This window comes from Lygodium microphyllum, chromosome 29 (assembly GCF_053477565.2).
Source record: "Lygodium microphyllum isolate KBCC chromosome 29, Lygodium_microphyllum_v1.1.10, whole genome shotgun sequence".
Taxonomy (NCBI): domain Eukaryota; kingdom Viridiplantae; phylum Streptophyta; class Polypodiopsida; order Schizaeales; family Lygodiaceae; genus Lygodium; species Lygodium microphyllum.
The window spans coordinates 108,260,895-108,272,463 of NC_141163.1; the positions used below are offsets into that span (position 1 = coordinate 108,260,895).

General features: G+C 39.6%; 1 protein-coding gene across 4 annotated transcripts; it reads right to left on the minus strand.

Moving 5' to 3' along the window:
- Positions 1-2,389: 2,389 nt before the first annotated feature.
- Positions 2,390-6,627, minus strand: LOC148011004 (Calcium-dependent lipid-binding (CaLB domain) family protein). Of its 4 annotated transcripts, none has more exons than XM_087671775.1 (8): positions 6,408-6,627; positions 6,210-6,259; positions 4,646-4,750; positions 4,439-4,565; positions 3,741-3,812; positions 3,443-3,491; positions 3,075-3,348; positions 2,390-2,982 (listed from the first exon to the last, which is right to left on the minus strand). In XM_087671775.1, exons 2-8 carry the CDS (start codon positions 6,244-6,246, stop codon positions 2,960-2,962), a joined length of 687 nt encoding a protein of 228 aa, XP_087527901.1. In that variant the 5' UTR covers positions 6,247-6,259; positions 6,408-6,627; the 3' UTR covers positions 2,390-2,959. The 4 variants fall into 4 exon arrangements, with proteins under 4 accessions (XP_087527901.1, XP_087527900.1, XP_087527899.1 ...); XM_087671774.1 differs by having other exon boundaries at positions 6,210-6,263; XM_087671773.1 differs by having other exon boundaries at positions 6,210-6,263; positions 6,337-6,626.
- Between the last annotated feature and the right edge of the window lie 4,942 nt (positions 6,628-11,569).

An 11,569-nucleotide genomic window follows, 5' to 3' on the forward strand; every position in this document is an offset into this window, starting at 1 on the left:
ATATTTACTCACGAGTAGGCACACTAAGAGGTATCTCCTTAACATCCAAATAGTTCCATGAAAACAAATCTTAGAATCCTTAAGGAGGGTCACCAAGGATACTACATTGTCCACAATGAGATCCTCAAAATGTAAACATGTTTAGGTGTTAGTGGTACAATTATAGTTAGGCAGAGTAACCTTTTCCCCCTATATCATGAACTACTATAATTATTTCTTAACCATATACTAAAGTATCCAATCAACAAATGTTTATTCAAATCAAACAACACTAGTTTTCTTATGGAATTAAGTTTGATAAGGAAGAAGTCGATACTATCTTGATAAAACAAATTAAACAAGTGCTATATCTTCAAAGTTTTCAATGTGAAAAATGTAGCCAAAGTAAAGGAATTTTTGAAACATTAATGATGCCAAGGTCTAAAGATACCTTTAGCTTGGATCAAGTAAATAATCTCATACATTATATCATGCATATCTTCCTAAGAAATGCCCTTTAACTTACATTGTGTCATGCATATCTCTCGATTATAGCTTATCTAAACATAAATATGTCTCATAAATGTCCAGCTGAGTGATGCACCAAACAAGACCGAAGTCCTAGTAGACACTTGATAACCTTTCTATTTCAACCAAATTTTGATAAGAGTGATGCTACACATACAACTAATGGGTGCTTTTGATTTATCTTTTTGTTACAAATCCAATCCAAAAATAAATTTAACTAAAAAATACTAGGAACTACGAGAGAAAAATGCTACAAACTATGAGAGAAAAAGCAAACACCAAAGCAAAAGGCCAAAGGCTAATTAGCCTTAGAAAGAGAAAACACAAGCTAAGTTGTGGAGTCGTTCAAAGGCTGGATTGTTGTCACACGAGCTCGTTGGGTTGTTGTCATGTTGTCCACTTCCAAGAGAGTCCAATTTTGTCAATTCTATTTCTTTATATTCATTCTATTTTGTTTTTGTTTATTTTTTACGTCCATCTTTTGAGTGTTGTTTGTTGTCCGTTTGTTTCTCTTTGTTTCTATTGTTCATCGAGTATTGTCTATGATTTGTTCCATGGTTGCATGTTGTCACATGTGCTAACATTGGTCCATTGAGTGGTTGTGTGTTGTTGCATGTGATTAATTAGTAGCATCGTGCATTAGTGGCAATTAATTAAATATAGTGCATTAGTCAAACCTACATTGTATGACATTGTTAATTGTTGTGGTGTGGTTAACATGGTTGTGTTAGTTAATTAATCATAGTTTACTTAAGAGCATCCTGTGTTTATGTTAGTTTACGAATAATAGTTTAGTGAGGAGCATCATGCATTTTTATTAGTTAATAATAATAAGGTCCATGTATTGTTAAACATACATTGTTAGTATTGGTTAGCTATTGTTGTTTGTGTAAGTTAGGGTTGAAAAAGTGAGATTAAGAACCTATAAAAGTTTTATCTATTGCAAAAAGTACATCCCTTGCAAAGACTTTGTAATAAATAAAAATAAGAATATTGGATACGATAACATTTAAAGTCAACAGGTGTAGCATGAGAGAAATAGGATTAGATAAAGAGAGCAGTTAGGATCACTCTAGCAGTTGTTGCAATGTAGCATGAGGGGAGTAGGCTTTGGCAAAGAAAGAACAATTAGGATTGCTCTAAGAACTATTACCAATGAAAGGTTCATAATAATAATACAATCCATGTATTGTTAAATATACATTGTTAGTATTGGTTAACTTTTGTTGTTAATGTAAGTTAGGGTTGAAAAAGTGAGATCGAGAACCTATAGAAGTTTTATTTATTACAAAAAGTACATCCCTTGCAAAGGCTTTGAAATAAATAAAAATAAGAATATTGGACATGATACCATTTAAAGCTGGCAGGTGTAGCATGAGAAATAGGATTAGATAAGGAGCAATTAGGATCACTCTAGCAATTGTTGCAATGTAGCATGGGAGGAATAGGCTTAGGAAAAGAGAGCAATTAGGATTGCTCTAAGAACTATTACCAATGAAAAATTCATAAGAGGCACGTGATGGTATGCCAATCACTTAAAAAGTAGCTCATCATAGAAGCAAAAGAAGCTTATCATATAGGCATTAAAATGTGAATTGATTGGAGCTCATCATTGAAGCATTAAGATCTGGACTTAGTTTGATTAGAATGCTTGCTAGTTTAGAAGCAAAATAACCAATCAATAATATAAGTTAGCATTGTATGAAGTTCCTTGCAACCAAGCACTTGTACTCACAATTACGTTGCTCACTTGGTTCTATTTGATCGTTACAAGCTTCAATCACTCCCTATGCACACATACAATTTGTCAAAGGTTGAATTTTCATTTTTTCCTTTTTATAATCATCGACGATAAAAGAAAGTAAAGAAAAACAAAAGTGCATTTCTTTTAAGCAAAAGGAATAACACCTTCCCTCATTATTACAAAATAAACAAAGAGACTTGTGCCAACTCTTTGGCATCCTGCTTACATAGCATGACACACATGCTTACATAGCATGATTGTGTGTCTGGCCGAATGGCCAACACGCCATGATGCGCGAAATATATCCTTATTGAACCACGGGACACCTTTAGAACGAATAGTTCAAACTCTAATGTTTCTTACAGCACAGAAATGTCGATATACAGGAACGCCTCAACTTGGAGTACGACTCTCTTAATCTGCATCCCACACGGATATACTGAAATAGGAAGGGATAACGCCATGAAAAGAGGCTGTTGACAGATAACACTACTACCACTTCAAGTTCTCAAGTAGTTCAATGATAAATACAACCTTCCAGAATACTGTGCATAGCATGTACAAAGCAGCTCTGTCCCTCAGTTCATTCCACTAAAACAAACGCAGGGGATTGAAGCTGCCACAAGCACCCTTTCATAGGCTCTGCACACTTGAGGAGGAGAACAACGTGCCGGTATACTAGTAGTCCAGACTGTCTTTGTAGACTAATTATCTCGGATAGCCACCACCAGCTATAAACACATCAGTTGCCTTGATTAGAGGGTCTATTACTAATGGAATCAACTGACAAGTTTACTTCATCCCGTTATATGATTGCACATACCGTTGTAATATGGGTATCCTTCGGGAGGATGGTATGTCTCAGAAAAATGAGGAGGAGAATATGGGAGCTGCTGGGGAGGATACATGCCTGGGGAGTAAGCATGGGGAAGATGTGTTGATCGCCCATCATATGATGCCCCTGGGCCATACCATGGCCCTGTAGTTGGAGGATACTGTGCATAGGGAGGGGGATATCCATATCCGGCTTGATGTGAAGGGAGCGACCCATGTGGAGCTACAGGAAAAGGCATATTATGAGGGAGTGCATCATGCCTCTGCATTGCCAACAAGTCAATTCATCAGCATTTCATAAAGCATTTAAACCGATAGATCACAAACCTTAAAGAGTTCCAAAACCAGAAACTTTACAGCATTTGGATTTGTATAATGCATGATGACTCTCACGTCTCCAGCTCTCCTGTCATGATGTGAATAAAATATTCAGCACAAGCTCCATTAACACTCTCAAAACAATCCCAAAGTGAGGAACTTCCATCTCAAAGGCTACCCGCGTGATCAACATAAAATCATGAAAGATTTCGCAATGACACGGCAGGTATAAACCAATAGAATAGCCACACACTAAAGCAAAATTAAAGCTCGTGGTTGACCAACTACGAAACAACCAATGAGAGGACTTGTTGTAACTAACCAGCAAGCTACTTACTTGCCCTTTCTGCTGGTAAGAGGCCATGAATTGTCATCAAAGCCTGTGGACAATACCTTTTGGAGAAGAATTCTGCAGAACAAAACAACCAGAGATTGTGTGTAAGATCAATTAAAAAGGGCATGGAGTGCATAAGGGTGAACAGAAATACTGCCAAAAAGGATCAAGCTCTATACTTCGAAATTGGGAAACTCCACAAGGAACAAAAATGGTTTGAACAAAGTGAATGGAAGGCAAAAAGAAAAGGATCTCGAGAAGTCAACAACAATAGACCAGAAAATACAAACAAGGCAAAGAAGCAAACAGATCCTATCCTTCTGCACTCACACTGAAGATGTGAAAATGGTGTGGATTTGCAATCCTATAATTCAAAAAAATGTGAATGTGGTGTATGTTTGCAGTCCTCTAAAGCAAGAAGATGATCAAATAGAGTAGGAACAGATTCCTGTAAAATGATCAGCTTCAGGTAACCAATTCAGCAATCTTCTGGAACCTCTCCCATTTTGAGTATTAGAGGTTACTAACGTAGCAACTTTAAGTGCCTAGTTGATCATATACAAAAAGAAGCACGTGTTTATCTGAAATTCACTACAAAAGCACAGCAACAGCATAGCGATAACTACAACGGTTCTTGCATAGGTCATGTTGTAAAGAGAGTAGAGAAGCAGCACAGTAAAATAAGTTGAGACACTACATACTTTCCAGAGCCAATAAAATCATCTGCGGATAGAGTGTTGCTGTTCCAAACATTTACGTTGATATCCCTTTGAAAATCATTCAAAGTGATAGTGAACTTGTCATTGAAAGAAGGATTTTTTCCACCATCTGTGATAAATCAACTTTTAGTGACAAACTTTGCAAGGTACAGCTAAACTTCTAAAGCATTGGAAAAAAACTGTTACAACCTGTGTCAGTTCTGGTTCGATATCTGGTGCCAGCATATTCAACAACTACATACGGGTCTTGCCTTGATATCCACTCTGTGTCTATTAGATTCCTACACCCAATCACTGCCACAAACTGCTCCTTAGTGATCACTTCCTAGTATGTTAGAAACCATCACGGATGATATATGCAAATACAAGTTCGCAATACCTTCACACATAACTAATGCAGCAAACCAATTAGGACTTAGTATTGAAGTAAGCTAAAAAACGCAGCATTCTACATACATTACAAAAATGACACAGACCAAATAACAGTAGCTAAATTATCATAAGTAAACTGTCACTAACAAATACAAGTCATTGCCAGCTGTTTGCATGTATCTACTGGTAGTCTTACACGACAGTTCTATCTATAAGAAATCCACATATGTAACAAGGAAATTGACAGCAAGTGCTACGTCACAGCCATCCAGCCAAAGGCAGGAGGTTACTCAAAAGATGCATAAGCACAAGTAATGTGGCATTCGACGTCCGACAAACAGAATCAACAACTGCAGACAACAGCCCCACCACTTCAGGTATGCTTGACAATGATTTCCTCTCAGCTTTTGACTACCACGATCCTTTTATTGCCTTAGATTAGGATGAGCTTGTAAATATATTACATGAGTGAAATAGTAGCGAAGGCATGGATGGACAGTTATAACACAATGCCAACAAAGGCCACAAGCCAACTAAGGATGTGACTAGACAAGATAAGTGTCTACTGCTTGAACCCGTTAAAATGCTAGCTGCATTATTGTACAGTTTAAGCTTCCCATCCCCAAGTCTGATGACCATACTCCTGCAACTGGCTGAGTTTGTACTTAACACCAAATTAGAACGTCTCACGACCGAAGATTACACAGATTAAGACAGTTATCACTGGTGGTTGAATGTGAGGGGCCTACATTTCTCCCAAGTTCTTGTGTTGTATGGCTGGCATAAACCCTAAACAACCAAGCTTCTGCACCTGTGATTAGCTCAAACTAGCATGAAATGGCTATTACTTGTTGTGCCAGATATTCTGGCATCTCAAGTGGTACTCCATTGGGCAACTTACATCACTTACTTTGTGGGAAGGCCTTTATCGTTCTTTTATTCGATCCTCTTCAAGCAAAAGCACCGCATAGGAAAACCATGAATAGAAGCTTTGAGCCTCAGTGTGAGACCTTATTGACAAATGCGCAATTCCCCGATGCACATTGCTGCTATTTCTAAGACACAGTCGAAGCACAATTACGTGCGCGACAAGGTAAAAAAACTGCCAAATTTCTAATAGCCGCAGGTGATGCTTGAAAGTTGTAGCTTCAAGGGATTATAAGTGCAGCAGAAGTTTCAGGATCACAGTATAATGCTGTGAAATCAGCAATCTTAGGGTCAACATGGACACAGATGAACAGGGCTCGCAAGATCTGATCAGCTTCAAATTCCCGAGGTTAAATGAAGCTATGGCAAATACATCTCGCGACGTCGTTATCTTGCCAAGATGCAACAAAGAAGATCACAGAGCCACTGGTGTTAGTGGAGGAAGGTAACATACCAGCGACCTCCAGGATCTGACCCTGGATAGAAGACATGGCGCGTTTGTGGCTGCCTGAGAATACGTCGAAAAAACGGTTAGAAGAGGAAAAACGACGGAAAGATGTGCCAAAGCGTTTGGGGAGAACCGTTCGGAAGAGAAAACCCAGGAGAGGGGATCTGCCAGGGCGTTTTCGGAGGACTGTTCGGAAGAAGAAACCTGCCGAAGAGTTATGAAGGTCCTTGGCGATGCGCGTCGACTCCTTCTCGCGCGTGCTGACGAAACGATCTCTCGATGGAGGCTCTTCCGTAGCCAAACAAGACTGTGTCAGCTTCTACGCAGGTACTCAGACACAAGAGCGCGTCCCCCTCCGTCGCCTCGCCACAGCTACCATAGCCAGCAAGAAAAGTCGTGGGGAGAGTCAGTCAACGATTTATCTCTTTCGAAATTTCGAAAACATATTTTTAATTGCCCTGAATTTTTTGCCAAAGTTCGTCCTTTCCATGTGAAAGAGTGCGGATCACGTTATTTCCATATAACGCGAAAATGAGGATATATATTACAATATCTGTCTTCTATTAGTGTAGGCTAGTAGTAGGACGCTTCGTGACAACTTCACACGCGCACATGAAGCAAAGCTGCATGATACGCATGTATAGGTGTTGTGGTTCATATGTGTCATGGGGTGGTAGCATAGCAACTCTGCTCTCCTCATGTATATCATTGTATGCATTACTGTATAGGTGTTGTGGTTCTCATGTGTGTGAATTGGTGTGTAGCCCCCATGAGAGTGTGTTCTAGTTTAGTATATGGAAATATTACATGCAAAGTGTTTGCTGAAGCTTATATTTGTGTGTGTGTGTGAAAGAGATACTTACAAGTAGTACATGTATATGCTCTCTCTATCTCTCTCTCTAAAAAAGACTGTTAGGGGTGACTTGTCCACGCTTCCCCTGTGAAGTAGAACTGAGATTCCCATGTTCAATTAAGTCCTAGGTTTCCCATGGGGAGATTGGATGGTGATGTGCATGGATATGAGTTTTGGTCGACTACTAAGAGGATTCCTCCAGGTCTATTAGATGAGGCACCTCACAAATTTTGATTAGGCATCTTGGAGTTTTACTCCTCTTTCGAAGCCAACAAAACCTTCAAATTTGCCACCTCACAAATTACGGCAGTAAAGAGGTTTTCCACTGGGTGGATGATGGAGTGTATGCGTACATACATGTCACATAGACGATCGGACGCACTCAAGAGTGGCACCTCAAAGCCCGATTAGCCAGACACAAATGACTCACAAAGACTTAGGGAGGAGGTTACACATTCTCCAAGGCATTAGCGATAGCTGCGGGAGGTAGCAAGGGCACAAATCGAGGCAGGGGTCATGCATCATCTGGGGAGTGGCAGCCACATGACTTATCTGAAGGACTTTGTAAGTTTTTCTTTTATTCTTCTTACTTTCTTATTTGCAATATCACTTGTACTGACAATCGTGTTTCTAATAGTTGTATTCTGTTTTCTTTGCAGCACTCCTTTACAAACTGCGATCCCACCAGTCTGGAGACTCGATATGCAGAGAGACACAGTCTTACTGCATTGATCGATAGATTATATACACGCGGTGGCCTAGTAAGTCAATCATCTTTCTTATCCATAGTTACTATTTTTTTAAAAATGTATTATATATGGTGGATTGATATGTAGTTGTTCATTTTGCAGAGTCCGTTCGATGCTCCTTTGAGTCGGGATGAGCTTTCGGATGGTGAGGATCTATAGCTTGTGCTTGGATTCGTGGAGTGCACATGCTCATCTTTTTTGGTCCTGTGATTTATGCAATCATCTTCTATGTACTATGTACTTATCATCCTTTGTGTCTTGCCATAATTCCTTGAGTTTTCATCAGCGATCTTATACTTATTCTATGTATCGGTCTTGTGGGTTCAAGTATATTTTGCACTCGTCTTGACGACCATTGTGGACCTAACATGCAATTCATTTGTAAAATATAAACACAACACATGGTGCTATATGTGGAAGGGCAGCTTACTGCCCTGCCACAAATTTCTTTCCCATGTAGCCGTCACTATTAACGTTGCAAATTTATTACATGCATCGTTATTGGCGTCGCAATACACGTCGCAAACCATCGCTATATGCATTGTAAAACTAACAAAAATTGCGACGCAAATACTAATGCATATAGCGACGATTTTATGGAGATGCTGATATTGATGCTTTTAGCGACGACGGGGGAAATTTTTTTAATGAACATTTGCATCACTTTGAACGTCGGTATGAGGCCTGTATCATGCAGTGAAAAAGCTTCTAATTTTAGTAAAAACGACATAAATAGGTACGAAATTTCATTTGAAAGCAAGGATTAGAATCTTATATTTGAGTGCAAACACCTTTAGCTTCTCATTTATATAATAACCCTATAGATATTGGAGTGACCTAGAGATTTCCATGAGGCCAAAGTCATTGCGCCTACATGTGCAAGCACCAATGTTTATGCCTCATAGTTTGTAATTGCCAATGCACGTATATGTTTTTGTATCATAGAAGTAAGTAAGGGCCCCTAAGTTTCCTCTCGGAAGTAAAAAAGTAGTCATTTTAACAAAGAAAATGTGTTTCTAATTTTAAGTCTCTTACAAGAGCTTTTATAAGCACCATATATAAAATAGAACACCACTCTCTACTCAACATTTAACAAATAGCTATCACTTGATATTCGATCTTAAGAATGAGATCATTTGGATCCAAAATCAATATCTTATAATTAAAATTTACTAGAAGAAAAATAATCATTTTCAAAGTATTTCAAAGCCTTAATAAAAATAAGACAAGAATTAACAAATTATAAGGTATAAAAAATCAACTACTTTGTGAAATGGATATTATCACTTATTGACTACTTAAAAAACCTTTAGTACTTAAAGAATTAATGAAATCTAAGGTATTAAAAATCAACTACTTTGTACAAGGATATTATCACTTGTTCACTACTTAAAGAGCCGTTAATACAATACTTCTAACCCATATGAGAAGTATGTGATTGCCTCTAGTATGGTTGAAAAGCAACAATATGGTAAGAAAACAACCCTTATATCTAAACTCCTATTTTAAACATATACTAGGCGCTCCATGCATGGATTCTCCCAGCACTTTGCACCAAGGTTCGAAAGCACATCTCATGTAGCAAGAGGGTTCATGGGAGGTTGATATAAGAAATACAATCCAAATTTCAAAAGCTTCGGCAACTTGGACTAATACAATATTGAATGCATGAAAATGTAATATATGGGAATGTGGCACTCACTGATATATAGGGTGTGGAAGGCCAACATTAACAGGATCAAGCTAAAACTACATCTCTAAAGATCCTTTATGTCCATTTCTCAAAGTTAGACACACTTAATGGTGATTTCTATTCACATTTAGCCTATCATGGTATGCATATTATCCTCACACATTGAGCTTATCATGTAATAGTAATTTCTATTCATATTGAGCCTATCATGGCATCTATTTTATATTATTTTGGCTGTAGGTTCAGGAGGCCCCAAACTTCCAAAGAGCCTCTTGAACCTATGCTATGCTCGAAACCTAGCCAAATTTGAAATAAAGTTAAAGGAGAATTTTCCCTCCTCTCTCTATCTTTGACATGTCTCTCTTTTCTAAAGTTAAGAAGTTTGCCCATCCTCTTGTTACACACAATGCATCATGCTCTCTCTCTCTCTCTCTCTCTCTCTCTCTCTCTCTCTCTCTCTCTCTCTCTCTCTCTCTCTGTGCGGGCATGTCCACAAGCTAGTGGAGGGTTTGAGGGCATGGTGTGGTGTTGGGACTATGTAGACCCGAGGAAGGGAAGATGCAGGCATGGCAAAAATGGTGCTGAGGGGAGTACATGTATGTGTGTGTGTGTGTGTGTCTCCCTCATAGACATATGTTGGGGGTAAAGGTGCCTTCGCCTAGCCGCCCGTGTATTACTACACTGACAGTCACCGCCACTGCACACTATAGGTGGTGGGCGCCCATCACCGTCACTTTATTCTTTATTCTTATAGTGATAGTTTGAATAAAGGAAGGCCCGGTCACACATTGTGACTGTTGGAGTTCCCATTTCTTGTCTCTCTCTTTCTTGCTCTTGCTCTCTCGCCATAGCTCTCGAGTGCAAGCTTCGATCCTTCTCACCTTTCAATTGGTATCAGAGCTCGGCTTCCCGACTCTTGAGCTTGGTTCGTGGCATTCTCAGCTTCTCATCGACTCCCCACTCGCATTGGGTCTCCTTCCTAGCAGCCATATCTGACTCCTTTGAGCTCCCGTCACTCCCCGGCTTCCTGAGCGCCTTCCTGACACCTTCAGGGCATTACATCAGAAGTATTGCTTCATTCTCCACAGGGTTTTGTATTGTTTTTAGGTCACACAGGCTGTGAACAGTTTGGGGCAGCCACCATTGAAGCTCCCTTGCTTCATATCTACATTGCCCTTGATCAAGACCCCTTGAGGCTTGTTGTGTGCCCCCTTGGGCACCTACTTGGGCACCTACTTGAGCCCCTCCTCCACCCCATTTATGCCACGTGGGCTGCAGGCCACCCAGGATAGTAGCATGTTGTTTGCGCCTGTTTCTACGCTGGTCTCCATCTGCATCACAAGGTACTACTCAAGCTCTAGGCCATTGGGCACTTAAACATGCTTCATTTGAGGCATTTGCACATGTTTTGATGCTTAGTATCGAAGATTTGAGCATTGACATTGCTCATGGTCTGATTTAGCACTATTTTGGGACTGTCATAACAGTCCACATGCAGTTTATAACAGTGCTATAGTAATATTTGATGTTTATGCTTGCCCGGCATTGTCATTTGATGTCCGGTTGGTCCCGTATGATGCCTACATGTTAGGGGAATGTATGCCTATTGTTTGGCAACCATTTGGAGCTGATTTTGCATGCTGAAATTTCTCAATTTTGATAGTCATTCTTGGCTGTAATAAAAGCGGGCTAAAGCTATCACGCATGCCTTGGGTTATGCCTATTGGTTCCGGCCTATGTCTTGGATATATGCCATGAAGTATTGATCTTCGGGGTACGACTTCGAGCTTGGATTTCATTCCAGATGCTTTTGGAAGAGCTTTGAAATTACACACTCATTGACATGGTTCATGCTTGATAGTGGTATATGCTTTGATAGTGATGCTCCTTGGGTTTATGCATACCCGTTGCCTAAGGCTTGCTGCTCATGTCCCGGTTGATTACCCTATGCATATGTTGAGCTTGAAGGCTCATTGAAGCTCTATCTTGGATGCATTTTGGATTATCTGGAGTTGTCTTGGATGTTATTGGCTTGTCAAAGTTTGGATTGGGATGTACTTGATGTCTTACA

What these genes read in the sequence shown, in the direction of transcription:
- LOC148011004 (XM_087671775.1), bottom strand. Translation starts at nt 6,246, where the DNA reads ATGTCTTCTATCCAGGGTCAGATCCTGGAGGTCGCTG. An exon ending in TCGAACCAGAACTGACACAG is followed by an intron (nt 4,566 to 4,645) that starts GTTGTAACAGTT and finishes GATTTATCACAG; the next exon opens with ATGGTGGAAAAAATCCTTCT. An exon ending in CTTACCAGCAGAAAGGGCAA is followed by an intron (nt 3,492 to 3,740) that starts GTAAGTAGCTTG and finishes ACATCATGACAG; the next exon opens with GAGAGCTGGAGACGTGAGAG.